Source organism: Spea bombifrons, chromosome 5, assembly GCF_027358695.1.
Source record: "Spea bombifrons isolate aSpeBom1 chromosome 5, aSpeBom1.2.pri, whole genome shotgun sequence".
NCBI lineage: Eukaryota > Metazoa > Chordata > Amphibia > Anura > Pelobatidae > Spea > Spea bombifrons.
In genome coordinates, this window is record NC_071091.1 from 90,731,927 (window position 1) to 90,759,378 (window position 27,452).

Consider the following 27,452-nt stretch of genomic DNA (forward strand, 5'->3'; position numbering starts at 1 on the left):
TATGTGCTATTTAAACCTTTACTTTTTACTTGTGTGGTTAACTTGATAAAGACCTCATTGTGAGGTCGAAACGTTGTTGTCTGTTTCCTACAATAAATCTGTCTGATGGAACCCCTGCGTGCCTGGAGCCTTCTTCTATTTTTGATTTACTGGGGAGCTGGCCCTTCCTGGCACAGCTAAGCACCTGAGTTCCTGTGGGGAGTGAGTGCAGATTCCTAATTCTGGTGCGCTAAGCTAGTCACAGGCTCAAATAATACAAATGTGTAACACGAGGCCTACCAAACAGTGTGAGCATGCTGCAAATACAGTGTATTGGCTGTACAATGTATACAAGAAACAAAAACTGTCTGCGCTTCTCACCCTAATAAAGTTGGCAACAAATATATAAACATAATATAAATGAGAGGTTTATCTAATTTATATTATGCTTATATATTTGTTGCCAACTTTATTAGGGTGAGAAGCGCAGACAGTTTTTGTTTTTTGTATCCTTCTATAGTGACAGCTAAATAGCTAGATAGAAGCAAACATACTTATTTTTAATGAGTTCATTTATTCAGTCAGTCTGTAACCTGCTGGGTGTCCATCTGCATTTAATTTTTACATTCTCTCCCTTTTTAGGTTAATAACAGAGATCAAATCATTTTACAACTAAAAACAGATTTGAAAACTTCACAGGAGAAATATTCCGGCTCTCAGGAGGAAGTACGTAAATTGCCCGTTTACAGAACGTTGTATACATAACCAAACTATGCCATCACTGCCCAACGTCCACCCTGCATTCAACTACTCTTTCTAAGTTACCCATCATCTGTTCCCATCTACTTTCTGCTTTAAGGCTTTAAGTTCATGCAGTATGGAATAGACCTTCCATTTCATTTTAGATTGTAAACTCATAATATCAAGGACACCCTTCACCAGTGTTTCCCTGTTACTGGTATATATTAAAACATTTTTATATGCTTGTAATATTTGGCTCTGTAAGATTTTGTGATATGATACATATGTTACCGCATAACCAATAAATTGCATGTTTACATTTAACATTTTAACAGACAATGAGGATGTTTTATAAGGGTCCATTCAGGTGCAAAGTTATACATCGTGATTTTATCAGCATAGTATACAATGGAGTGATCTGATCAACATTTGAAAGCATTGCAACAGTATGGTTCCTTGTGTTTGATGTATACTTACAAATCCTTTTGTGACTCTTAATGTTTATTTCTCTTTTGATGTTGGATGCTGCACTACTGTGTGACACGGGACCACTTTCTTTCTTGATAAGGCATATTTTATTCACAACCTGTATGTCTGCTTGCATATAATTATTGTGTGTATATGTGTGTGTATATATATATCTATATATATATATATATATATATATATATATATATATATATATATATATATATATATATATATATATATATATTGATTAATAAGAGGGAGAGAGAATATGTAATCCTGTCTCTGTTTGGCAGCTTGGTATACAAGAGGAAGAAGTCTCAAGACTCCTACAGAAGTTGAAGTGTTTGCAAGCTGAGGCTCGTGAACTGTGGGAAAAATGTAACAATCAGGAAGATTTAATCAATCAGATGGAAAAAACAAAGCAACAATTACTTAATGAGCAAGAGATTCATCTGGGACAGGTATGATAAAAAGTCCAGATCGCCCAAATCTACATGATTTCTGTGCTAGAGCTGACAAAACCAGAGAAACCTGAATCAAACGTTTACTTCTGATCATTTTAAATTGAAGAGAAGGCAGCCGTTGTTCACTAACCATATTTTCTATAACAGATGTGTTCTGAATGGGGAACTCTCCTAAATATTACTAGAATTAAATGAAAATAAGTGCTCCTTTCTTTTTTTACATTTCTAGTTTTTTGCATAGTACAGTATAATATTTTCAGGCAACTGCATGTTAGCAAATTTTATGTTCTAGCTCTGTTGTCATAACCCAAACTATTAGACAAACACCTTAACTCTTTATTATACTGCCTTGTGGTACACAATAGAATGCCTCAGTCTTGACCACCCAGCCTGACACTTTGACTTTCATTGTACAAACGGGACTTCATTAGTATTACCATAACTAATAATCTTAGTGTGGCAGCCACCATCAATACAGACCTAAATTACTGCATTCAAGACCGTATATGTTCAAGAAGAAAAAGCTTTTTCCATGGGACATTTCTCTTTGAAAAGGAATCATTTACCGGGAACAATTAAAAATTTCAGTCATCTGTACAATTTTCCATTATGCAGGCTTCGCATTCATCACGTAAACTAGAAACAGCATGTGAGTGAAGTTGACAGGCTGGCAGAAAGGTTTAAGGAATTAGACCTTAGAACGTTTATTCTTCCAAGATCTGTGAACGTTCTGGATTTTTGAAGTAGACGTATGGGTTCAAATGCCATATATACATTTTCAGTGCACTATAACAGTGATGAGATAATTTCTGCTCTGCGCGTTAGTAAATACTTTTATAATGTCTGTTGTAGGGTGCTGTATCTTGAACATGTTTATTATCATTTACTAAAAGTGTCACTTCAGGTAAACTGTGTGAAATATCCCTTTAAATAGTTTTTACAGTAATGTAAAACACATTTAAGCCCTCTGATATTGCCTTGCGCTGTAGTAAATAGGGCCCATGTTTACAACATACATGTTTATTTAAATGGAGATTTTGTTTCACTACTAACAATGGACAGGGGCTAGCAATGGATGCATGTGGGGAACAGCCCCTGGGCTTGTCCCCGAATACGGAAAAGCTTTAGTGATGGGTATTATATGGTGTCTTGGGATAACTGGCAAGGAGACCACAAAAGAAGCCATTTTTTTGTACTTGTGTTTTATTTGCAATTTTCAGTACAGACATTGGAGTGTCTAGATTTTGGCATTCACAAAACAACTGGATCTTTTTGTGACCTACAGACCGAATAGTGCTTTTTGGGCACATTTAATAATGTAATTGAGTCATTAAGTTGGGGTTTTCAGGCCTTGAGAATGAAGGCTGCCATTCCACCCTTGGCAGAGAGTTCTACAAATGCAATACATACTTTAATGTGTATGTGATTTAAAATAATGCTAGTTACAGTACCCACAACAACCTTGAACCTTCATATTAAACTAATAAAACAAATAGAACTAAATGAGGACAGATCAGTGAATCATTGATATTAAAGAGAAACATTACGTATATTGGGGGATTTTGCTTTAAACTACGTTATTCCCGTCTTAAAAGTATAGTACCCCTAAGATGAAGCATTAAATACCCAATGTAAACATTTTTTAAAAACCTTTATGTGTTTACAACTTATATGCTTGTGAAAATGTATAGTAGCTTGATTAGTGTGTTGAAGTGCTTTGGCAAAGGACTTTTTTATCTGGTTCTCTTTTGTGTATCTCTATATCTTTTGTATATCTAAAATAAGACATTGTGAAACATTGCCATATCACCTTTTCTTCACCTAAAATAGAAGAAAGAGTTCTGCTTAGTACGTTTTGGAGACAGTTTTACAAGTCAAATTAAAAGCAATGGAAACATTCCAGTGTTCTGCTTTTAAATAAGCAGGATGTGGCATGCAAGCTTTGACTTTTTAGAATAAAAATTAGTAGCTAAACAATAGGCTTCTATGTGCCTCTCTAAAAATCATGCATGGGAAATCATCTCGTTGTCTTTGTCCTTCCGTCTTTTCCTTTCTTGTCTGTTCTCTTGTGTTTGTCCTCCTGGTGATTTATGCAACTCAACATTTCCCCATGAACTTTATTTCCCATCCTTCCTATTTTTTTTAAAGAGATGTATGTTCTATTTTTTACTACTCCATATTAGGACTTTGTCTGGGATCTGGCTTTGGAACCGTATATTTTTGCATTCATAAAGAGAATTTAGAATGGGTTCAGTTCAGTAACTGTCAGTGGTTCACATGTTACTTTTAATAAGGGCACAATTTTATACTCTTTTTTTTTTTGTAAAACTATTTCTGTTTTCTGTTCAAAACTCAAAACTTCACAAAATATTTTAAGAGAAGTTAACAACATTGCAACTGATAAACAACATCACATGTAACAGCAAATTGTGGAAACCATTTGGAAATTCAATAAAACTTGGATGTATTAATGATGCATTTTTTCCTGATATTTTTGTAAAAATGAATTCATGGGAACAAAAGATCACCAAAAGTTTTTTCATATCTTTAGATTTTTATCTTGAAATTTGATGTTGTTGGTGTCATTCTAACTTTTACGATACAGTGGGTTCTATAACTATTTTTTTAGTCTTCATTGTTGAATTGTTAAACAGACAACACAAGCTATAAATTTTGAGTTACAACTTATTTACTTTCCCAGGGCCTGCTGTCTGTCTCTGGCAAGGAGCAACACTTGGTCTATTATGTGTTCTGAGCCTGTTGGTAACCCATCCAGTACAATGGCACAATGAGTGGCCAAGTTGGCTAATATGCGCTTGATATTTTCTCCAAAACCACAATATCTGTGTCTTTTTTTAGATTCAGAACTACACTGCAACAGTGGAGAAACTGCAGGTTGATCTGGATATTGCCAAACAGGCCCATACCGCAGACCTAGAGCGATGGAACCAAAAATCTTCCCTAATGCAAAAAGAATTGTCCCGTGCTACTCAAGCACACCAGGAAGATCTGCAAAAGATACAAGTATACAAAGAAAAAGTAGCCAGTCTAGAAATAAGTTTAGAACATGCTGACATAAATTTTCAGGAGGCAAAACAGAAGGTGAGGATACTTTTATATATTAAATTCTGCGGCCATTGGTTTTAGGACGAGTTCTAACAAAGAGATACCCTAGCGACTGGGGTGCTGAGCTGGTGGTGGGTCTCCGTGACTAGTTCTCTCTACCTTAACAATTGCAGAAGTGGGTACTGGAGTGCACCTAGGTCACTACAAACCCAAGGGCTTCCCCTGCTTGTTTATAAAATGATTCCAGGTGTATACATATTAAGAAAAAAGGCATACATTGTCATTTCTTAATACTATCTGAACACTACTGCAGGTTGGCTTTTGTTACATGTTTAATTTATCAATCTGGTGCCAGAAGTGAGAATATATTGCAACCTGATTAGCTTTGTTTGTTTTAGTTACATGCTGTCACATAAAAACGTGTCCATATAGATGTATGTACAATATGTCTTTGCAATAGTTGACAAAGGATGGAATCAACTGGGTCAATTGTTCTTTGCATTTTTAGGTGGAGGATCAGAATGAAACAATTAAACATCATAAGTTGGAGATCGATAACTTACAGCACCAAATAAAAACTCTTGAACAAACAATAATGGACAACTGCAATCAGGCCAAGACCTCGGAGACGTCTCTGGAGCTGTACAAAAACAAATATCGAGCTTGTATCGATTCCATGAAAACTGTTGAAAAACTTGTGGAAAGTCTACAAAAACAAGTGATCGAGTCAGCCAAAGAGGTATGTTCATACTCGGAAACTTTCCAAGATAGACTCCCTGGAGAACTACTTCTTCGTGGAGATGGCATGGTAGAGTTGTGATTAGTCACGTGCAGGAGCAGGGCTAGCCCCAGACACCTGTTAGTGTGTAGGGGACTGGGCAGGAACGGGGTACGGTCAGACACTACTACTGGACTTCTGACTGGAGTAAAAAGAAACTGACTTGTGGAGCAGGGATTCCCACGCATCAGTATGTTAGAGGTCAAAACTTGAGGTCCTGCATGATCTCTACATTCTTCTCGTGGACTAAGGCTGTCCTCTTCGCCTCTTCCTTTGCACATTTATAAGACTTCACCTGTGCTGCTCCATACCTCTCCATAACCTCCAGCTTTCACACTCCCTCTCAATATTCAAGGAAAACCTCAAAACTTTCTTCTTCATAGAGGTGTACAATCTCTTTAGCTAGAAGCTGTTCATCTCATCTGCAACTAATACAACTCTCACTGTCATCTATGGCACTTTCTCCCTCTCTTTTTAAATACCTTGCATCTTTCTACACTGTGTAAATGGTTGGCTCTGTATAAATAATAATTATAATAAGAAACCTTGTGTAAGGCACGAGTAGTAAACTAATGTTGAACTAACTTGTGGGTGTACATGTTTCTTTAAAACACAAATTTGATCTATATACCTCGTATTATGCTGAGGACCACCTTGAAAAATCCAGAGATCCCGGAGTGTATTTCTTTTCTTTTGTTACAAAATCTTCTGGCGTTACGCATTCTCTTGATATATTGAATTTTCATTATTTGCACTTTGATTTTGCTATTGGAGTATTTGCAAATGAGAATCTCTTCCTCTGCGTTCCGTAAGTAGGTTCTGTACATATTTCATTGTAAGCTAAGGTTTAAAAGACTTGTGATATATACATTCTTATCTTAGTTTTGTTGCAGGTTTGCCCTGCTCTGCTCCATTATTTTCTAGCTGAGGGCTGTACTGCATCGTCAGTCAAAATGTAATGTAGCCGCAAAACAACCACAGGCTGCACCCCCACAGGACCAAAACCCAACTTTTCTACTTTCTTTGCTGTAGATAATATTCTGTTTAATGAGTGAACTGTTTCCTAAGCTGTGTCTCATAGGAAGCAGCCCTGTAGGAATAGAGTAAGCATTATTGTCTTGTTGCACTTTATATATATATATATATATATATATATATATATATATATACACAGTCGTGTGAAAAAGAAAGTACACCCTCTTTGAAGCCTATGGTTCTATATATATAGCCTTTTATTTGTTAATGTCAATAAGTTGACTGGTTACTATGGTGCACCTAACATGTATGCAAGCAGTTCTGGGGTTAAAAATCCTGGGGCTGTTTCATCACCTGCCCAAATGTTTGGAGCATGTGTATCCGGCACACTAAAGTTGGAGGTACAATCAGGCACAGGCCTGTCGTACATTTGCCCACTGAGACTGGTGGGTATTAGCAAAACTGATAAAATATACAGTGATGTATTTATTGTAATTGCAATTTGTGCTCTTTCTTAGTAAAATAAATATTTGTGTTCCCCAACTGTTCAGATATTGGTGGAGATGTCACCGTTGAAATGGCATTCTAGCCTCCAACACTCCGTTGCGTGTCTGAAAGGTACTTCGTTAGGGTTGTGCAGTGGTTTCAATTATTATTCTTATACATGAGTTCAAATAGTTTTGATTATTTTTACAGATTTTAACCTAACATTAGCCTGTGTTTAACATAAATGCACAATTGGCTTGCAGCACTCACTATTCCCCTGAATTCAGAAACAGGGCGGCTTCCTTTTCGTAGAAAGAATTTGCAACAACGTGTTATTTCTTTAATGGGAACATTAAATAGCGATTTCTGTTTCTTTACCTCCCAATGTGTCAGATGCTGTATATTAAAATATTTTCATTTATATGGTTGTATAATTATTTTACTTGGATCTTTACTTGTAGACATAAGTGAATTGATCACCTCTAAAGAGCAGATCCAGGCTGATAAAGCAGCTTTACTTACCTTATTTCCTGATGCCTACTTTCTCTTGCTGACAGCACAGGCATCTGTAGTGTCCATAAGTACTGTTAGATCGTCACTGTTATAAGTGAATGCCTAGCAATGCCTATGGGCACTCGAGTAGGGGGGGTGACGTCTGTGGGTGAAGCTGCATTTTTATTTAAGATAACTGTGCACATGTTATTTTTCATGTATGTAAGGTTTGTTGAATTGTTTTTTAAGTGTTTAAAATAAAGTTCACTGCATCTTTAAACAGTAAAATCTAGAGTTTCCAACATAAGGCATCGCCAATATTGTTCACTACAGGTTTAAAGATCTAATCGCTTAAGGACAGGTGTCTTTTTCATTTTCCAAGATGGACCTGTCATAAAGATTGATAACTGCATTAGCCACCTTTGCTCATGTTAGAAGTTGTGAAACTCTTGTGTAGTCAGCCACAACTTCACAATGAGAAGACAACCAATGCTATTGACCACTGGCCAAGACCTGATCATACACGCAGCTTAATAAAACATCTAACAACAGGAAAAAAATAATCATCAATATAAAGTCATAGTTCAGTAAAAACATTAGTAAAAAAAAAATAATTAAGTGACAAGAAAAAGTGCCTTGTCAATTTCCAAGGTGAGGAAATAATGACTTAATGAAAAGCAAAAAGTGCATTTGTTCATCCTCTATACTCATGGAGCCTTTAGGACTGGTCTTTAATAAAAGACAGTTTGTGATGGCATCATAGCCTGTTTCATCTTCTGATAAAGCACCGTAGAATAATGCATTATTTTTACCATTGTTATAAATTTCAAAAACAAATTTTGAATTATTTCATCTGATGATCTCCGTCTATCCTCTACTCTTATTTGCACTTCGCATGCGAGCCTAGAAGATTTTTTAAGGCCTATCAGACTCTTCCTGTTCCTTTGGTCCATCAAAAAATCCCTTAAGACTCAGTTCTTTAGGGAAACCAACTAATTAACTCACTTCCTCCAACCTACCTCTAGCTCAACTTTCCTGATCCCTCTACTGCAATACAATTGTACTTATGCCCAGCAATATTATTTTATACATCTAGTGTTTACACTCACGTGGCTGGTCTTAAAGGCACTTTTACCTTCTGCCTAGTATTCTTTCTAGATTGTAAACTCATCAGAGCAGGATCTCCCTTACCTTTCGTAAGTGAAAATTGTTATGTGTGTACTATTTGTTATGTCCTGTTTACCCATTGCACAAAATATGACTCTTTATAAATCAATAAGAAATAATAATATGATGCTGCTTCCGTGAGTCAAACTTTTAATCTGGAGAAATAATGGGTCCTATTTGCTGTTGAATGTTGTTAGCAAACAGAAACATTTAGAGCATAGCTCAAAATTATAATCATTATTAAAATTATGAAACACAAAATCTTCAACTAAAAGATGGGCTCTTTTATGATCTGTTTGACAGCCACAATCAAATGTTAAATCAGCAGGTTACTGTATTTTCTGGATTATACAAATATTGCAAATTGTGGCCTTCAAGTAGTTTAGCGGCTTCTTATTCTTAGCTATTATTTGACTATATTAGAACTACGGTGGTATGAGTTCTCCTTTTAAATATTTTGCTGCCTCATATTCTAAAGAAATAAACGCATAGAAAGATACAGACATAGATGTGCGTATATTTACCGAATGTACCGGTATATTGCCGTGTTCTATTGCTATACACAGAGTGAAGCCAGCCACTCATGTGCCAAGACCTCTGGCTTTATATTTTCTTTTTTTTTTTTTTTTACACATGGCAGAGTTTGTTGTTCTTGAAATAATGCTGGCTGTCTTCCAGTACTTCATTCCTCACATGGAATGTAGAGCATGGAAGTGTGCCAAGTTATAGTGTGCCTTCTGTGTAATGAGCGCTGAATTAAGCATTAATGCCCGAGGAAGTGTGTTGTGGGACTGCGGCAGTTGAAACATCGACGGAAACAGAAAAAGCGGTAATTACTGTTAGCCATTATTGTGCAATACGTCATTATTTTTATATGATCTCTAATTATAACTAAAACAATTGAGTAGATCTTCGCTAATTAGGGCACACAGGGGACATGAAACACATGCCAAGAATCGCTTGGGTACTGTTAGAACATTGCAGAAGTCAAGAAGGTTGGCTTCGCTTCATATTGTCATGTAATTGAGACATGAACAAAACAGGAGGTTTTAGAGTATAAATAGGGTTTTAATTATCTGAACACTTGGATCTTGACTTGAGACCCTTTGATTTTCAATCCTCGCTTCTATACCTTATATTTTAATTTCATATTATTTATTCAGTATGTATAGTAAAATATATATAATATAAATAGGTACCCAGTCGTTTCTTTCTTGCCCAGCTTTAGCTATTAGGATATTACATCTGTTTTACCTGGTGTTGTGCATGTTCAATTGGAGAGCCACAGGGTTTCAAACAGAAGAAACTTAATAGTTCCACATAAACATTTTTTTCATTGATTTTTAAGAAGATGTTGGAGGGCTCCAGTAATGTTGGAGGGCTCCTTTGTGCCAAGTGTAACATATAATATAAATCTTTCCTTGGTGCCCCAATGATGATGGATGTCATACAGGTTAACTGAAGTTTAAATACAGCCCTAATGTTCTGTTGAACTGGCCATCTGATGGGTGGAACTCAAACTGAAACTGTTTAGTTGATTAAGAAGGTCTTAGAAGACATGGTCATCTGTGAAGCATTATTACAATGTATTGCGACAGCTACTGCTTCTTATTAAAGCAAGCGGAATTATTACAAAAAACTGCTTTACACATTTTTTACTCTGAGCTAAACTACGTTCAATTTGAGCTGATCCCCCTTTAAGTGGTGTTCTTGTGAGCAGTTCCTGTATGTCCATTTTCTTGTTCACTTTCTACAAAAAAAAATCACATATTCTCTCAACTTTCTGATTTCCATGAAATATAATTGTTGAAGCCTTTTAGTGGAGCTCAAGTTTCTCAGTTCCCTGGTCATCTTGGTTATTCTCCTACGCACACAATTAGACATGCAAGTTCAATTAGCTATAATGTGAGTTGTGTAGCTGATCCTAGAAAAAGCATAGCAAAAATGTTAACCCTTTATTTAAGCAGGAATGGACATCACGTTTCACCTCAAACAGTTTCTACAACAACAGAAATGGTTGTTAATTTTATTATGTTAAACCTTTAGCTAAGTTTGAATGGCTTCAACTGAAACAAAACAAAAATTCAGCTGGCATGATTAGACATCCACTTTCACTATAGAATTTTAAAGAAAAATACATCAGATAAAATATCAGACTTAATGGTAGCACACGTTGGCTTAACCAAATTGTCGTTTCTGTTGGAAATTATATTTTTAATCTTAAAAAAATGAGTTGGTTAAAAGCTTGAAAAATTATTCTCCCTTTATATAGTATATCATATACTTTATTTCACGGAGACTAAAATTTCATCCTACCTTGGACATGAAATGCTGTATTAAGGAAAATTAAAGCGATCGTGAATTTAATACTTTTGCTAAGTCGGGGTTATAATGGTAGGAAATGCATGCGACATGCCATTCTCATTAAGAAATTGTTCTTGGAATGTTACTTTGGGAGTCAAGGAATGCTATGTACTGGCAAATTTTAAAGCCATGCTATTAGATCACTCAACACATATACAGTCATTTTACTTTGTGGGATCCTGAGTTTTATGCACTCATCCAATTTTATTTATGTACCATTTGTAGAAGAAAAGAAAATTTCTAAATTTAACATCTCTTGTAACATATTAGAAATTATTTTTCTGTGTACACCACGTGTCCAGCTCGCTCACTAAAAGCTAAAAGCCTGCTTTGAGTTTTTGAATTTAACAGGTAATTGTACAATTAACACTTTACAATATAAGCCAGTGTGCTATGACTTTTGTCTATGGAAATCTATTTTATCTGTCACCATGATGTAGATTTACTTGATCTTATCCAAGCACCATAGATATAAACCTAACTCTCACTAATGAGATTATTGAACAACCCACTATGCCTGGCAATATCAGTTCTTGATATCTAGATATCAAATTGCTATACTGTGGATATGCCTTTATTTTTGGTACTAAATAATTTAAAAACACATAAGCAATGGGGGTTATCCACTAAGAAGCCACGTGAAGGGTTAATCTGACCGATCAGACATGACTGAAGTTTTATGCCATTGCATGCTAACATGCACAAACAAATAGAATATTTACTATATATAATGTAGTATATATCATGTATACGTCTGAAATTGAGAGGGTATGAAATGTTGCATTTTACTACCGTATTTGCTCGATTATAAGACGACCCTGATTATAAGACGACCCCCCAAAATCTGAATATTAACTTAGGAAAAAAAGAAAAAGCCTGAATATAAGACGACCCCAAAGGAAAAAAGTTTTACCAGTAAATGTTAATTCATGTAAACTATTTTTTTAATAAAAGCTATGATTGAGAAAAATATTTTTTTTGTTTTTATTTCTTGTATTTTCCAACCTGTCCCCCAGTTACGCACATCTGCCCCCAGGCTTGCCACTCCAATATGGCACTGTGGCCCATGATATGCCTTTTAACCCTCTATATGCCACTGTGCCCCATGGTATGCCTTTTGACCCCCCTATGTTCCACTCTGCCTCCAGAAATGCCTTATACCCCTATATCCCATTCTGGCATTTAGGGGGTTAAAATGCATATTATGGGGCAGAGTGGCATATAGGGAGGTATAAGGCATTTCAGGAGGCAGAGTGGCATTAAGGGAGTTAAAAGGCATTGTATAGAGCACTCTGCCTCCAGAAATGCCTTATACCCCTATATGCCACTCTGCCAATTAGGGGGTTAAAAGGCATATTATGGGGCAGAGTGGCATATAGGGAGGTATAAGGCATTTCAGGAGGCAGAGTGCTCTATTAAATGCCCCCTTAACGCCACTCCAGAAATGCCCTATGCCCATTTAACACACACACACACCCTATACCCCCATTTAACTAACTAACACACACACACACACACACTCTCTCTCTCTCTCTCCCCCCCCTCTCTCACCCCCCTTCCCCCGCTCTCCCCCCTCTCTTACCGGTGCTTCCAGCCGGGGCAGCGGGTTGACGTCGCCTTCTGCTGCAGCCGGAAGGAGGTGTGGCTAGCAGCGGGGGTTTGTATGCGTCCGTCGCGTATACTTTCCCCGGCTGTCAGAGATCAGAGTTCCCCGCACCGGTGCGGCACCGGTGCGGGGAAGTCTGATCTCTGACAGTCGGGGAAGGTGTATGCGACGGACGCAGACAACCCCCGCTGCTAGCCACACCTCCTTCCGGCTGCAGCGGACGTTGTCTACGCGGATCGCGTAGACGTCAACCCGCTGCCCCGGCAACACATCAGGAAGCACCGGTAAGTGTGTATGATGGGGGGGGTCGGGTGAGACAGGAGGATCCAGGTCCCCTGCAGCGGTGCGGGGGATCTGGATCTTAGTCTCCTAATCAGACCTCTATTTGAGGTCTGATTAGAAGACGACCCCGATTAGAAGACGAGGGGTGTTTTTCAGAGCATTTGCTCTGAAAAAAACCTTGTCTTATAATCGAGCAAATACGGTAATTTCAGGTGAGGGCATGCAAGTTCATTTTGTAAAATATCACTGTCCATCCCTGTGGCAATTAAAAGGTGAAAACCTAATGGGGGGTAAAGATCATCACTTATCTTGTTAGGGACCAACCAGGGATATGGATATTGTTCTTAAGTTTTTTTTCTCATGAAATGGTCTATCCAAAAAAAAATGATTTAATGGGAGGCACGGCTGTGGGTTTATTTGATCATTTTAATCTCACATCCCTCTGTGCAGGAGATGAGAATGAGGTTGGTATTTTTGGCCAATATACCCCTCCTAGATTATTTTAATTGCCTCCTACCCCACTGCACACTGGGCGGGGGACTCTTTGGATTGATAGTGCATGTTATTTAATATTCACAGTTTACGCAGCAGAGTAGACTTGCAAATCACCTTGCATTTGCATCTTTAGATGAATGCATCTGTGAATGCCTTGCTTTTTTCAACTCACATTCACTCGGCTAATGAGAGTGCTAATGATAGTTGACTTTAGTGAATTAGCAAATTTTATTTTTGTCTTACTTGAGTGAGTTTGCCAAGTCGCAAAATGTCACACCTTAGTAAATAAACCCAATTGTATTCATAACTCAAAAGAAAACAAAAGAAGATCATTTTTTAAAAGGTTTGTTTTTCACTGATCATTGTTGTTGGACAGACACATATTGAGACTCTTCTTTTGCATTTCCCTGTTTCATACCTTTGGTAAACTGTACCCAAAGGCTGTTAATAAAATGATGTGCTTTCTTGGCACTGAAACATAAGGTGCTTGTTATGGTAAAATATGTGTTTAAGTGTTTTCAGGGCAAAATAATGTGCCAGTCTGGTGAAAATTGTTGTTCTGATTACATATGCCTTTGTAATTGAAAGCATCATGCAGATACAAACACAGCAGGTTGTGACATCTATACATACTTGGGGTATCCATGCTTAGCATACTGCAGTACTGGCACATATTGTCATAGCTGGGATGCTGGCTTGGGGTGTCTCCTCCAGGGAAGGTGTCAATACTGGCCATGGCAGTTTAACATCAGGCATGTCTGAATCCCATGTAACAACGGAAGAGTTACAGGAAAGTAGAACACTAGCCATAAATAATCCATTAAATGTTTTTATGTTACTTTCCCTCATTATCTCAGGCTTTTTTTTTTTTACTATAAAAATATTAGAGACAATGGATCAATATTTCACGGGTCTCTCCATAAATTTATGTGAGCGCTATAATTTTTGGAGTGACTGTTTTGTGCAGTTATTCTGTTTTAGTATTCACTGTTGGCAGATGCCTTCTAAAAGGGTCCTTTCAAGTGTACAGGAGCATTTATGAGATGTGTCTTTCAGCCAAGGTGGTGTCACTTGCATCATTAACCAGCCTGCCCATCTAAGGCCATACTTTGGCTGACAGCTAAGCGCATATGCCATAAAAGTTTGAATCTACCTTATAACTTCTCATCATGCGTGTCAGGCATATGAGCTTCACTGCATTAAGACAGAAGAAAGCACCTGCTCTCACCAACTCTATTTTTTTTAAACACGGCAAAGGAACACAGCTTTCTGAGATTACGCTAGCTCGGATTACTACGTAAATATTTGAAATTTAGTAAATTCTCAAGGATGAAATGACAATTATGAATTGAATTTTCTTTTTAACCAAAACACAAAAAAGTAGTAGAAGTAGAAAAAAATATATATTATTATTAGTATTATTATTTATATTCTTTCACATGAATATACAGTTATTTAAGGCAACATTTCGTTAACCCACAGACATTTTTTGGTTGCTTGAGCCTATACTATATAGCCATTTTGATAGGACCCACATGCAGAGAAGTGTTTTACTTTTACTATCAAGTATAGTATATAATGTATACGTCTGAAATAGTGCTGTTGATTTCTATTAATAGGGCTACACCTAAACTATGGATATCCATCTTCCTGCTGCTGTATTTTCAATGCAGTATTTTATATCTTCCTGTTTTTCTTTCTCTCATACCTTTTTAAATCTGTGGAATCTGATTAAAGTTATTTGGTATTAAGTTATGGTATCTGTTTTGGGGCTTAGTGATTAGATTTCTTTTATTCTCTCTTGTGAACTTCCCAACATTTCAAAATGCCACATGAGGACTCGTTTTATATGGGGCGTGGACTTGAGGTGTTTATGGAGGATAAGGCTGTAATATGACTTTTTATGTGACTGTATGACCTTCTCATATACATGTTAACTAAGATATCCAGAAAATATGTATATATAAAATGTTACACAATTTAGTTAATAAACACAATTTCTACTTTTTCTGTACATGTTTTTGTAAGTTTTAGGACTCTGCAACACTGTAATACACTAATACCCAGCAAACAGCTTTTAGAACATAAGGACTTGAGTGAGGAAGTGAGGACTAGGGGCTTTGGGTCCCTAAAGTAGGACCCTTAGGAGCTAGGCAGGTGGTGATCTACCGTAGGGTGAGGTCAGGCAGTTAATCTAGTTGCTCTGAGGGACAGATTTACAGCGGGTATGAAGGAACTACCAGTTTTTCCATGACCTCTGTGCCCAGCTTTAGAATGTAAGGGACATCGGTGATGATCACACGCATTGATGGTGATCAGAATCAATTATTCCATGTAACCAAATATTATTTTTTGTCCTGTTATTTTTATGATCTTTGCTTTTAGTGTAATATGGAACTAAGACATTGAAGTATGAGAAATCATAACAAATGTTCTTCATGAAACAGTTGGAGCATATTCAGCTTACATTTTCAGAAATTGACAAGCATATATTCCCGGTAGAAACATATAAAACAAAACACTTACTCCGTTTGGGATACAAGCCATAGAAGTAAGATGAAAGGATTGTGGCCACTGATAATATCCCATAAAAAGACAAGATAATAGGTACTTTGGATTCACAACCCAGCATGTAAAGTAAACCAAAATGCCATTGTGTATAATGTACTAAAACTGCTGGTTTCCGCATTCCTATAATTACAGAATGTACTTGTTTTCCGTGTAAGTCATTGAACTTCTGAAATAGCTGGTTTGTGATAGTAATTCTTTTTTGTATTCGAGAGAGACAGAACGGATGAACCTTAATTGGCGTCTGAGAAATGTTATGATGATTTGCCATAAATAGGGACTTAGAGCTAATCAAGTATTGTTTTCAAATATATAATAAACTTAAGGAATTTTGAGTAAGATGTGCTGAAAAGTGTATCATTTAACAGATATTTCCTCAGCCTGTTTAAATTGCATTTAATCTTGTGGCAACTTTTCAACTGGTCCTGTTTCCAGACCATCTGAATGGTGTTTTGTTTAATATGCTCAGAAAATAGTCAACAAAAAAACTACCCACAGAATAGAGAGAGTTCCTTGGATGTGTGTAACCATAGATGGAGCCATAAGCCGCAAGGGTGGTTGAGAAAGAAAGAAGTTGCTAACCCAGTCCCACTGTGAAAGTCCTGTTACTCATGGATTTACCGTGTTTTCAGTGCGTAGATATATCTAAGATAGAATTTATATTAACTATTCTAGCTTTTTTAGAGAGTTATAACAAAAAAAGACAACTGATCATTCCATTCTTCTGCATTCCTCTAGTAGAGCGATGCATTGTTTATGGCATTTTCTGTGGTTTGGGTTTTAATGCAAGTTAGGGTTTACGTTCAAAAAGAAAACAGAAAAGACAAATGCTTAAGAGATGTATTATGCAATAATCTTATTGACAAGAGCATTATTATTTTTCATCAGAAGCATTGATTGATGGTTTACGCCAGTTAACTGAGAATACTCAGTTATAAACGACAAAGAATTGCAATGTAACAAGTTCTCTGGTATCCCTTATACATATTTGATACAGCTATGTTTTGATATATTTGAAAACAGTTAAAATTACTAATTTAACCCCTTAATGACAAAGCCTGTACATGTACGGGCACAAAATGCATTGTTTTCAATGGGTTTAGGGACCAGCCATTGTCCTTAAGGGGTTAAAAAAAACCTTTAAATGGTCATCTCCATTAGAACATTAGCCTTTGTATTTGTGTTTTGGTTAAATGATTTCCAATTGCATATTTAAATTTTATTAAAATACATTTATCCAGAAAATCTACACATGATATTTTCATTTAAATGTGTTTAATTTAAGTTGTGATTACATGTATTTGGGTGAAAACCACACCACATATACAACCAATTGAATGGTCCAATCAGCAGCAGGGCCAGACAGGGGATGGCTAGGCAGCCCTGGCATTTTAAGGCCAGTGATTGCAGCTGCACGCTGCGCCATCCAATTGGTCTGAGCCTTTTCAGCAGGATCATTCCATTGGTTGCTATATTGACCATTCTTGAAACTTTGCACATGAATCAATTTAACCCTTAACACTCCTCACCTTTTTCTGTCTGCAAAAATGAGAAAATGTTTCTCATGCTTTGCCTTTAGATGCTGATCCCAACTTTCTACTTTAATTCTGTTGGTGTTTAATAGTCTGAGATGTGCCACCTCCTCAAAATATGTTAGAATGTATGCATTTTTGTACCCACCTCTGCACACTACCATAATATTACTTTATGGTACAAATTTTTATTTATTTATTTATTTATTTATTTTTTTTTACAGTGCCATCATATTCCATCACGCTGTACAATGGGTAGACAGGGCGTAACAAGCAGTATATAACATAACAATTTGACTTACAATATGTCTTCTTTATGAAACCATTGAAACCATTCTTCACAATACAATTCACTGGTGATCTTATTACTGGCAATTACTTTGTATTTGCACTAGTTTTCCTCTGTGATTCTCCACTTCCAATTTTCATGTTCAATAATGTACTGAAATGTATAATTACATCAATTAAATCCACAGTTTGTGAACCAAATAGCCTCTTAACTTTTTTTTATTCCATTTATAACTTTTAATATAATAACGATCTGAAGCAAGAAGCAGCAAAGGGATATGGTTGTGCTAATTCAGTACATATATTTCTCAAAAAATAAATATATCCCTAAAACGATAATTTTAATATACTGACTAAATGAAATGCTTTTGTGAAAAGCTTACATTTCTCCAAAGTCTTTTTAGGGATCTGGTGTTTTTGATGTATTTGTGAGTTCTAAGTGCATTGTATTAGTTGCAAAATACAGCCAGGATTTTGGGGTACCATCCGCCATCTCTGTTACCTTGCATGAGTAGAAGGAAGATGCTCTTTACCCATAGTCAAATAAACCAAGTGCTTTATTTATATAACTGATGTTAGTATGTTACAGGTGGACTGATACGAGGTGCATGCCTGGGAACTTTTTGGGGTTTTACCCACAGTCTAGGAGTCAAACCCTGCTTCCCTTGTGCTCTGTGCAGGTTTGTCTATTTCTAACTGCCCAGCTTAGTTTGGCCATCCCTACTCCCCACATACACATCACTTTCCACCAAAGGCCACCCACAGCTAGCCGTGGCACATACATGACTATCCATGCCCCTTCATGAAGCCACTCCACCAGAAGAGAGTGCATCTTCATGTATCTATGCATGAAGAGGGCCGACTAAGCCATGCATGCAGGAGAATCTCATAATGCACTGCAGTCTAGATGAGCTGAAATGTTTCCAAATGTTTTGCAATTTTAAGTTAATGCCAAGCCTTTATGAAGTTATTTGAGGCAGTTTTAAAACATATTGCATTATTTTAAAATATAAACATATGTATTTTTTTTACTTTGTTGAATGTATTATCATTTTGATTGATGTCTTTATTACTTGCATCATGTTACAAAAGGGAGACCTAATACTGTGGTTAAATATATTGCATTATAATTCTAGGAGCTTTTTAGCTCTGGCCTCCTGACAAAATCATTGCGAGTTTCCAAGAACACTCCGGGACATGTCGTAAAACAAGCTTTCAAGCTTTTCAGGGAAACCCCTTAGTTCATTTCGACAAAATAGAGAGCCTTCTGTTTGCCCAATCATTTATCCCCTATTTAGACAAAATCAGTGCAAAGGAACAATCATATGGTTGTGTTAATTTGTGAGCTTGATTAAGAAAGGAGAAATTAAAAACATCCATGGAAAAGTAAAATCTGGGCAGGTTTCCCAACATAACTGTACCAATGCTCAGGGGTAGTGTTGCTGGGTCTGCTACAGCATTTCCATTCATAGCAAACTGTATTGCTGCATGGTGATGACAATCTTCTTTTCTATACTTTATGGATTATGAATGAGTCTCATTTAAATTATGAAAACACTTACATAGAAAACCAAGAGTGCTTATTTGACTTGTTTTTGCATATTTGGTGCACGTTTTAGTCAAATCTTTTAAAATAGAATCTATCAGTAGAAATTCTGTAATCCTATTTGACTCTTAGTATAGCCTTTTGTAGTGTATTTAGATAGCATACACAGAATGTATGGAATTTATGCACTACACTGTACATTTGCCTCATTCACACACTTTACTATGCATTAGCAGCGATCAATTTCTCCCCCATTCCACCACCTTATATGCCATGTGGAGAGCCACAGGCCTCATCAGGTGCCTCCCCATGCCTTCCCTGTGGGATTGAGAGGGTAGTGCTCTGCGAGGTCAAGAAATTATTTCACAAATAACAGAGGGTTATGGGTAGGTGAGCAAAAGTGTCAAACAGAAATAAATCATAAAGTTACATTTATAAGACTTTGTGAAACAAACATTGCAAATGTTCATTACAACCATAAGACAATAACTAAAGGAACTGAAAGTATAGCTGGCGATACCATAAAAAAGCCCCCCCCCCAACTTTTAAGTCCCTTAGGGTAGGGGATGAGGCGGTCCATCGGTCCATTCAAGCACCCTGAAAGTATTTGTTGCCTTTTTCGGGCAATCCAGCTTTTTCAAAGCAGTCAATCACCTCCTTATCTTAGTCCCAGGGAAAGGGTCTATCCAAAAAAAGCCTGACACCATAACGTTGTATAAAATAAACGTAGTTGGACAAGGAAATCAGGGCTAGGGCAGGAATGAGCCATGGAGCAACAGTTGCCATGGTGCAACTGGCCATAGTTATAGCAATTTTATGTGTCTTTTGATTATATTTTCTGCTTTTTAGTGTATTTAAATGTAATAATCAATTGCTTATCAACATATTTTTCCTTTTTCATCTAACGTGTAATTCAAACATATTTGTACATTTCACTGCTTAGATAAATATAACATAATTCTAAAAACAAAGCAATAATAAAGTAGAATATTTATAGAATGGATGGAAGCACCTCACATAAGAAGGTTTTAAACTTTGAAAAAACATTTTTCCTTGTGTTCTCACTCAGATTGCAAGTCAAAAAGAAACTATCCAGAGCAAGGAGGCTGAGGTATTGATTCTTCAAAATCAATGTAAAGAAAAGAGCCACCAGGTACAAACCTTTGAAGACCTGATTGACCAGTTAACTGGAGAGCTGCAAACCTCCAAGGATGATGTTAAATTGAACAAAGAACAATGCCGGCAATATGAGCATCAGTTGACAACAATGAAAGAAAAGGTTGACGATCTTCAAAAGCTGGTACAAGTCTTTTCTTGCAATTTATGTTTCAACTTTGTCTCTAAAGCCCAAAATGTGCTTTTTGTTTTCCCTTGCAGTCGGTTAGTTGGTTTTATCTCATAAAGGAATAACGCCACTATAATAGCGTATTTGTACATCTTCAACTTGAAATTTGGATTTGTTGTCCCCAATGTCCTTTTGGGTTTTACATTATCAGGGAAGGGCTGGAGCCTCCTGGGCTGCTGTGATTTAAGGATTTGGGGCCACTACCTGAAACACTTTAAAGTTTTTTTTATTGCTGTTCCACACATGGCCACTAGGGTATCTTGCAGCATTCATGTCATGATTGAATGTATTCTGTTCTGATATCATGGGTTTTGGACATGACTAGGTAGTAATCGCGTTTTCAGTGTGTGGTCGAAGAGGACTGTGGCTATTTTGCAAAGCTAAGCTATGCCCCTTTTTTCAGTAGAGAGATCTTAACATTACGGTATATAATGAAATTGCAGATTATTCTGTGACAACAGCTATTGGAAGGCCCTTAACTGTTTTAGCATGAAACGGTCCATACAGAAAATGTGGAAGGACTTGACTCATGTACACAAAGCTCTGACCTCAAACACCTTTGGGATCAATTGGAACACATTGCCTGCAAGGCAAGTGTAATCATGCAATATCTGAGACCAGCCTCACTAATGCTTTTGTGGCTGAACAAAAGCAAAGGCTCCACATACTTTTGGCCATAACTGAGTCAATTTACTAAACTGCAGGTACATGCGAGACGGCAAAATGTTTCAAACGTTCAACTGTCAAATAAACTAAATCCAACTCAAATTGACTCTCCCCAAAACCTGTTTACTTACACCGTCATGGTCATTTTGTTGCCTTTCTTTTACAGGTATCAGAGGCTGAAAACAAAATAAGTATCATTTGCTCTGAGTTTGAGATCCACAAGACCCATCACAGCTATTCCAATGAAGAATATAACACGCTGTCATTGCAACTGGAGGCATCTCGGAAAGTAGGGACATACACATATATATTTTATGTTGCAAATGGATATCCCCACCCCACCCAAGTCCAACTTGTTATGCGATGCACTGCTTGTGATGTCATGTTTACCCATTATACACTTGCTTACTACAGTTTGAGTTGGGTTTGATTATGCTTTCTGCGCTATAAGATAAGCGAAGCTAAGTAGCCACTTCCGCACTTCTTAATGGCCACAGAGTGCGTGATAAATGTCTCCTGACCGGTGATCCTGAGCTTGCTAAAGTATTTGGTAACTTTGCCAGCATGCAGGGTAACTGGCATATGTCCTTAGCAATGGTTTTCAGAACTAGGACCAGTTTCAAATACATACTTGTACCATATTTCTTTTTGACGTTATCAGGACTATAGGTTATTCCCGTAGGGCCAGTTACAGGTATCGCTTTACCTAGAATATTAGCTTTATCTGAACACAGAATTTAAAGACAAATGTATCATTTTCCTCTAATCTTCTTCAGTTTTCTAGATGCCACCCTTTTGTATCTATTTTTTAAACAGGAGGTTGAAAACACGAGGAACCTACTCAACGAAAAAGCGTCCAAAATCGAGGAGTGTCAGAAAATCATAGAAGAGCAAAATAAAGAAGCTGTTAATGTGCTTGTTCAGCAGAAAAAATATTCATTTGAAATTGAAGAGCTAGAAAAGACCTTGCAGTCACTGCAGCGGGATATCATGACATCCCAGCAGAATCATCAAGTGGAACTTGCTCAACTAGAACAGCAGATAGCTCAGCTAGATGCAGAACTCGCAGAAGCCAGGAAATTCTGTTCTCAGAAAGATCAGGTATGCGTTTAATAACAAGCGTTGATTAAAAAATCATTAAAATTTCAGCATGGAATGAAAGCATGTTTTAAGACATGCCTGAAACAAGATTATTATTGGGGATTTATGAAGTTTTTTAAGGGTTTTTTTTTGGTACCATTTAAAAAAAAAAAAAAAAAAAAACTGTAATATTGTGCAATTTATTTCTTAAAACACATTCATTTATTTCATTTATTTGGATTGTTCCTTTCTCATGAAAATTTTTCATTGTTGGTTGTGTCCATTATTATATGTCGATATGGGTAAGTACAATCAAATTGAAACCATCCCACTGATTTTAAAGGTATCAAATTATATGCATGCATGTGAAGCATAAGATTTTTTAATCTGTATGTTTCAATTGCTAGACTTTCTGCCTGCCCATTAGAAGTAACAAAGCGCAAAACAGAAACATGATATGGTGTGTGCGTGCAATATATATATATATATATATATACAATAAGAAGTCTGTGCATCCTAGCACATCTTAAATATGTATTTGCTGTCTGATTTGCATCACAGGAAAAGGGAATGCCGGTCAAGATCCTACTTGTGGCTGCACAATTGGCCTTGTTCAATAGGCAGCAATTGTGGGTTCTTTCCTATTTCCGAGTGCATCTTGGACATATTCGCAGCCTTTTCGCACCTAATCCTCACACATTGATCTGTTTGTTTTGTTTTTGTTATTTTAAGGGGCCTTAATGAGCCATTCACTACACATCCTAGAGTTGCATTGGCCCGGTTGCATGTAGCTAGTTGTGCCTCAACATCTATTCAAATCACAAGCGAGCTGTGTTTTGCTGCACATGTAGTAAGCCTTTTGGTGATCTTTGGTGATCATTGATTATCTTGAACTCACTCTGTCCTGAACGTTGGCTACGATTAGGATTTTCCCTTGGGATTCTGGAGTGTTGCTGCTAAGTCCTGGTGGTACCGTTTTACTCCTATCGGCTGAAGATTTGCACCCTTAGGAATTTCTTAGTGTCTCTCGCCAATGATCCATCTGCAGACTAGTTGTTACAGTCCCTAAGGCAAAAGTAACGAGTAGCTCTCTAGCTGTCATAGTTCAGTACATTTACCCATTAGTTCTTCTTTGCAAATGGGGCAATTTAATATATGTCCTCCAGCGGTGTTTCATTTATGTAAGCCCAACCTTTGCATTCTGTGTTATAAGGAGATGGCTGGGGACCATCCTTAACCCTTCCCACCTACCACTGGAATAAATAGGCACATCTGTGTGCACACATACATGCATGCAAATATGTAAGTCAGGTCACTTTGTCTTGGCTTCCCTTCTGCTTGCAAATGGTGCAAGCTGCTTCATTACTCCATGCAGCATGGCATTACGTGACCCTACTGCACTCCTGCCTCCCAGAGAGGGCTGGCCTCCCCTCTGCACCCTGCACCAGCCTGCTCAGCATATCTTTATAGAGGAATTACAAGGGTGTAAACAATCAAATCGCCTCTTCTAAGTAAACATTGCCCTTTACAGACAAATGTATCCAGCCTAGATGATATATCACCTGAAGAGTACTATTTCCTAATTTTATGTTACAAGAAATAAACAATCAGGAAAACATTCTGCAGATTGTAAGATCCATAGGTGTATGACTCAACCCCTTCATGACACAAGGTTTTACTCTCCAAAGTAGCAGGGGTTGTTTTTGCCATTTTGTGCATGATTCCCCCTGGGCTGAACTTGGGTGGGAGTTGACAATAGTTTACCCCCTTCACATTTGTCTATAGTGACTCGTAAAAACACAGAGTGTGCCTAGTTTAGACAAATCTGTCCATTGTTTCACCATACAGTCTTCATCTGTCCTATGCATGTATTACCAGTGGCATATCCCTCACATTAAAATTAATAATAACCCACATTGAATATCAATTTAAACATGTGGGATAGGGATCTTAAAATTATTTATATTGTATTTTTTATATCCTAATATAGTGTATTTCTTCACTCAATAAAATAAAATATATGTTAAAAAATGTTTTATGGTAATAGTAATAAATATACATATAACTGAGAAAGCACTAGCAGAAAAACCCAGAAAAACAAAAAGAATTAGCTGGAATGTTTAACACCAGAACTGAACATATTTTAACGTCTCTTGTTGTCTACAGCAATTTTACATTTTTAATGAAGAATGTTTAACATTTGAACCGAAATGAATTGCGCGAATAATTAAAGGCTTGTGTTAAATACATAGACAGTCATTTAAATTTAGATCTGCAATAACATTTACTATTATTCTCCAAGGCTTTGACTGCTTGACAGAAACAAAGTACTCTGGGATTAATTTCAAGAAATGGTGCCAACTGTGTGCAATTTGCTGTAATTAAGACATGAAAGAGTACTAAATATTCAGATTAAAAGAGGCATGATTGAATGTGATAGGGAATCAAGGTGTGGCAACAAGCCAATAAATACCAGTCAGTCATGATGAGTTCTAAATATTAATTGATTTGAAACCTACGCCAATGAAACATTACAATAAAGCAAAGCAGATTACACTAATTACTGCCGGGAGAAAAGAATTAAAAAACCAAAACAGATTTTGAATGGTTTCTAAAATGAAATGCTCAGCCTACAGTGTTCAACCTGATAATGAAAAAATATGCATTTAAATAATTTCTCATTCTCCCGCAATTCTAATTGCTTTGTTAATACTGGATAAAAAAAATTCTGCTCAATAATAATTTTTTATGTATCCCAAATATTTTTTTCTGCTCAAGCAAAGCTTTGCATGAAATTAAGAAATGTTTAAATAAATGCAAAACAAAAATTGCCGTAGAGAGGAACAGTCTGTTATCCATGTTATATTTCCTGGGGGCAATTATCAATTTCAGAATTAAACGAACCCGGCCCGCTTAAAACACAAGAGCCCATGTTTGCTAAATAGTTACATGCTGGTTCAGGCAATGTGGGCACCACGTGCGTTAAATGCAATTGCATTGTTAAACGTATACGGCACACAATATAATGCAACATTGTAAGCTAAGGAAGAGGCTTGGAGTCTCATGGAAACCAACATAATGTTGCAGTAGTGTGAGAGATAAACTTAAAGAAAGGAAAGTACTACATTAAAGGACTGGCCATATTGATGAGGAGGTCAAAAAGGCTTTTGCTGTAATCATTATGATATTTTACTAATAGTAATACAACAGAGGCTGCCGGAGAAACCCTAGTTTATTCTTATGCAGAATAAGTGGCTGTTTAGGGTCCCCATTTGTCTTAGAGCCCCTTAGAAGAAGAAGAAGGGGAGAGACCTATCGGACTGTTACACACTCAGCCCTGTATTGTAATGGACTTTTTATTTCAAACAAACGTGATCAGAAGTTTTGCATACATAGCTGTTCATTTTATGACACATTTCATGACAAGACAGTTTCTTTAACCCTTTATGTGCAGTTATTTAATAAATAATTGGGAGGCATTAACCATTTGTAGGTATGATTTAACGCATTAACCATTTGTGGGTATGCTTTGACAGGCAGCTACGGAAATCTAGCTTGTGTCCAGCGTGCTTTAAGGGAATTCTAAGCGAGGACGTTGTGACTAGATTACAAGCCGTGCATTTTACACGGTGCGTGTCTGCGGCTAATGCCCGCTAGAGCACAATGCTGGCAGGTGCCGCACCTTGCTGAGTGAAACCGTCATCAACCGTGCTTGTTGTGCCTACGCCTCAATGCCTGCATATAGGTTAATTGAAAGAATAATGGTAGACGCTGGCAAAAACTGATCACATAATATCACACATACTGCCTGGGTACCTGCCAAAGGGGGAAAAAAGGCTTTCATCTAAAATGATATTGTGTGTACACGCTGATATAAGCACACAGTACAATGTTTGTATAGAGATAGACGCACAAACGCACATGCAAACTTTTTTCAGATAGGTAAGTCACTTTGTGAGGTTTGTAAATATTTCCACTGATGTGAGAAAAGAAGTAAATGCATTTCAATCTTACACCACTGATAATTATATTTTCCTTTCTATATATATCGGCTTAATTTGACGTAAGGGTACATATTATTTATTTCTCAGAAAACCTTCTTTTTTTCTGTGTTAAACTTAACAGGCGATAAGCAAAAGAGATGACCTTCTGAGAAAGTCAGAGGCTGATCTCCTGCAGGCAAGAGAAGATATCAAAGCAAAAGCGGCCGAGGCGGAGCACCTTGACAGCGTGGTCAAGAAATTGGAATACAGCATCCAGGATACAGAGAAAAAGAAGAATCAAAAGGAGCTGGAAAACAATGCACTCAAAGACCAGGCTAAGGAACTGAGTCAGGAGCTACAGGACGTACATAAGCTGTACAGAGAAGCAGGTAATACCACCGAAGGACATGGTAATAACCAGTACGGTTTAATCTGACAAGGCCCACACCTCTGTATAAATTAACAGTACCCAGCATGCAAGCTGCTACACCATATGCAATATACATGATTTGTATCTTTCACGAATACGTACTTAAAATGCAGTATCTACATATCTATACATATCTATATCTATCTATCTATCTATCTATCTATCTATCTATCTATATATGTATATATACTGATTTTAACCATACAATATATCTTTTAATCAGTTTTGCCTTAAGGTGCATCTGTTCTGACAGTGTGTCTCTATGCAGACTTTAAATATATTGCGTGACATATAAAACATCTCTGTGTTATCCATATACACAAGCTGGAAAAATGCAACAAAATGCTAAGCAATACCGCTAGAACGTGACTAAGAGTAATCAGAGGTGTAATACTTTATTAAATAACTTTCCTTTAATTCTTGAGTTAATGTGCTTTGTTTACAAAACCCTTTTCAATTACAGAAATTAGAATTTCACTATTGCATGATGTGATGGAAATGAATCATTTTGCCCTGGTAACTTTTCATTAACAGTTTGCTTTGTTTTAGTCATAAAAATAAATATTAAAAACAGATTTTTATTTTTATTTGGCTTAATTAATTTCTAACGATTGTAAGCGCACAGAGGCATGGTCTTTTGTTGTCTTC

The 27,452-nt window shown here is 36.9% G+C and overlaps 1 protein-coding gene across 1 annotated transcript in view; it reads left to right on the top strand.

Annotated features, from left to right (window-relative positions):
* Positions 1-27,452, top strand: part of LOC128496406 (putative leucine-rich repeat-containing protein DDB_G0290503) — a 208,103-nt gene that overhangs the window by 92,723 nt on the left and 87,928 nt on the right. Inside the window, exons 16-23 of the mRNA XM_053466019.1 lie at positions 622-705; positions 1,485-1,652; positions 4,515-4,757; positions 5,230-5,460; positions 20,370-20,600; positions 21,478-21,600; positions 22,128-22,412; positions 26,517-26,763. Of these exons, the coding sequence (XP_053321994.1) occupies positions 622-705; positions 1,485-1,652; positions 4,515-4,757; positions 5,230-5,460; positions 20,370-20,600; positions 21,478-21,600; positions 22,128-22,412; positions 26,517-26,763 (1,612 nt within the window). The remainder of the gene's footprint in view (positions 1-621; positions 706-1,484; positions 1,653-4,514; positions 4,758-5,229; positions 5,461-20,369; positions 20,601-21,477; positions 21,601-22,127; positions 22,413-26,516; positions 26,764-27,452) is intronic.